The following is a 1,371-nucleotide window of genomic DNA, read 5'->3' on the forward strand; positions in this document are numbered from 1 at the left end:
CTGTTCCTCTGTGAGCACAGGCAGGAGGCTGTTCATGGGGCACGTCCTCATTTGGGCCCCAGCACCAGGCAGAGCGAAGGTGCACGTCCCGCTGTGCAGCAGGTGTATCTCTAGTTGCTGGAGCCTGAGGCCAGCCTCGTAAGCTGACCCTTTGCCTTTTTTCCAGGATCCTCGAGAGCCAGGCTCTTGCCGGATTCACACTGGGGGCAAAACTCCCGGGTACTTAGAGACTGACGCTTCGGAGCTTGTGGCACCCGGTGGCTGGAGACCTGGGACGGGATCCCAGCGGCCAGAACTCCCTGCAGAGGGCGGGAGCCCCGGAGCGACCCAGAGAGGCCAGGGGGACCTTCAGTGCCCTCACTGCCTGCAGTACTTCAGCGACGAACAGGGGGAGGAGCTCTTTCGGCACGTGGCCGACTGCTGCCAGTGAGCCCTGCTGGCCGGCGGCCCGGGGGTGCTCCCAGCACGCAGCAGCGAGACGCAGGGCCCCCAGAACAGGCTGGGGGGTGCTTCTGAGCCTTCCCCTTGGTCCCCCTTGGGTCAGGGGGCACTTTCGGTGGGGCTGGAGGGAGAGGTGAGGTTGGGAGCATTCGTGCCCAGGAGGGCTCAGCCTCGCCTCTGGTGTGGAGTTTGACGTCCGAAGCTGTCAGTCAGGCCGAGGCCGCGCGAGACGTGGCACGGGATTCTCCCGGGCCCGCAGGACAGACCTGTCCCAGCCGCAGCTGGGGACGCTGCAGGTCACTGGGACGAGGTGGCTGCCCGTGGGAAGTGCGCCCACGCCCACCAGGCGTGCACGGCTGAGCACTGTGCCTGCGCTGAAATAAGGCTGCACTGCAGGAGTGGGTGCTGCATATCCGGAACGTAAACGTGTTTATGTCCCATGACTTATTTTTGTAATAAATGCACTTGCTACAGGGACTGCTGAGAGTGTGCGCTGGGGGCTGGGGTGCAGGGACCCGGCAGCATTTCCATCCGGGCCTGAGTTACACCAGCCGGGGAGGAGAAACACACTTTCTTACTGTTTGTCTGTCACCTGTTTGTTAGGGCATCCCGAGGGGGGTGGTCAGCGGGAGTCCAGCCTGCCCAGCACTCTGCCGTCGGCCTGTTTCAGCTCCAGCCAGGATGTGAAGGGCTGGGGGTGAGGCGGGAGGAACCAGGCGCCTGGCGAAGGCAAGAGAGAGGCTTGCAGGGCAAGGACTGCGTGCATAGTCCTGGCGGGGTCAGGGCTGTGTGACTCAAGTTAACCCTCAGAACAGTCGCAGGAGGTAAGTACTTCTATCGACCATCCTCAACACAGGTGTGGAAGATGAGGTACAGGGGGGTAAGGTCACTTGCCCAAGGTCACAGTAGCAGGGGACAAAGCTAGGATGT

General features: G+C 62.7%; 1 protein-coding gene across 2 annotated transcripts in view; it reads left to right on the plus strand.

The window, feature by feature from the left end:
* Positions 1–917, plus strand: part of TNIP2 (TNFAIP3 interacting protein 2) — a 39,761-nt gene extending 38,844 nt beyond the window's left edge. Inside the window, exon 6 of one of the 2 annotated variants that reach the window (XM_024745133.1) lies at positions 167–917. In XM_024745133.1, the coding sequence (XP_024600901.1) occupies positions 167–430 (264 nt within the window). In that variant the 3' untranslated portion in view covers positions 431–917. The remainder of the gene's footprint in view (positions 1–166) is intronic. The other variant, XM_024745134.1, reaches the window with a different exon arrangement.
* The last annotated feature ends 454 nt before the right edge of the window (positions 918–1,371 follow it).

Source organism: Neophocaena asiaeorientalis, unplaced genomic scaffold (genome assembly GCF_003031525.2).
Source record: "Neophocaena asiaeorientalis asiaeorientalis breed wild unplaced genomic scaffold, Neophocaena_asiaeorientalis_V1.1 scaffold65, whole genome shotgun sequence".
Lineage (NCBI taxonomy): Eukaryota > Metazoa > Chordata > Mammalia > Artiodactyla > Phocoenidae > Neophocaena > Neophocaena asiaeorientalis.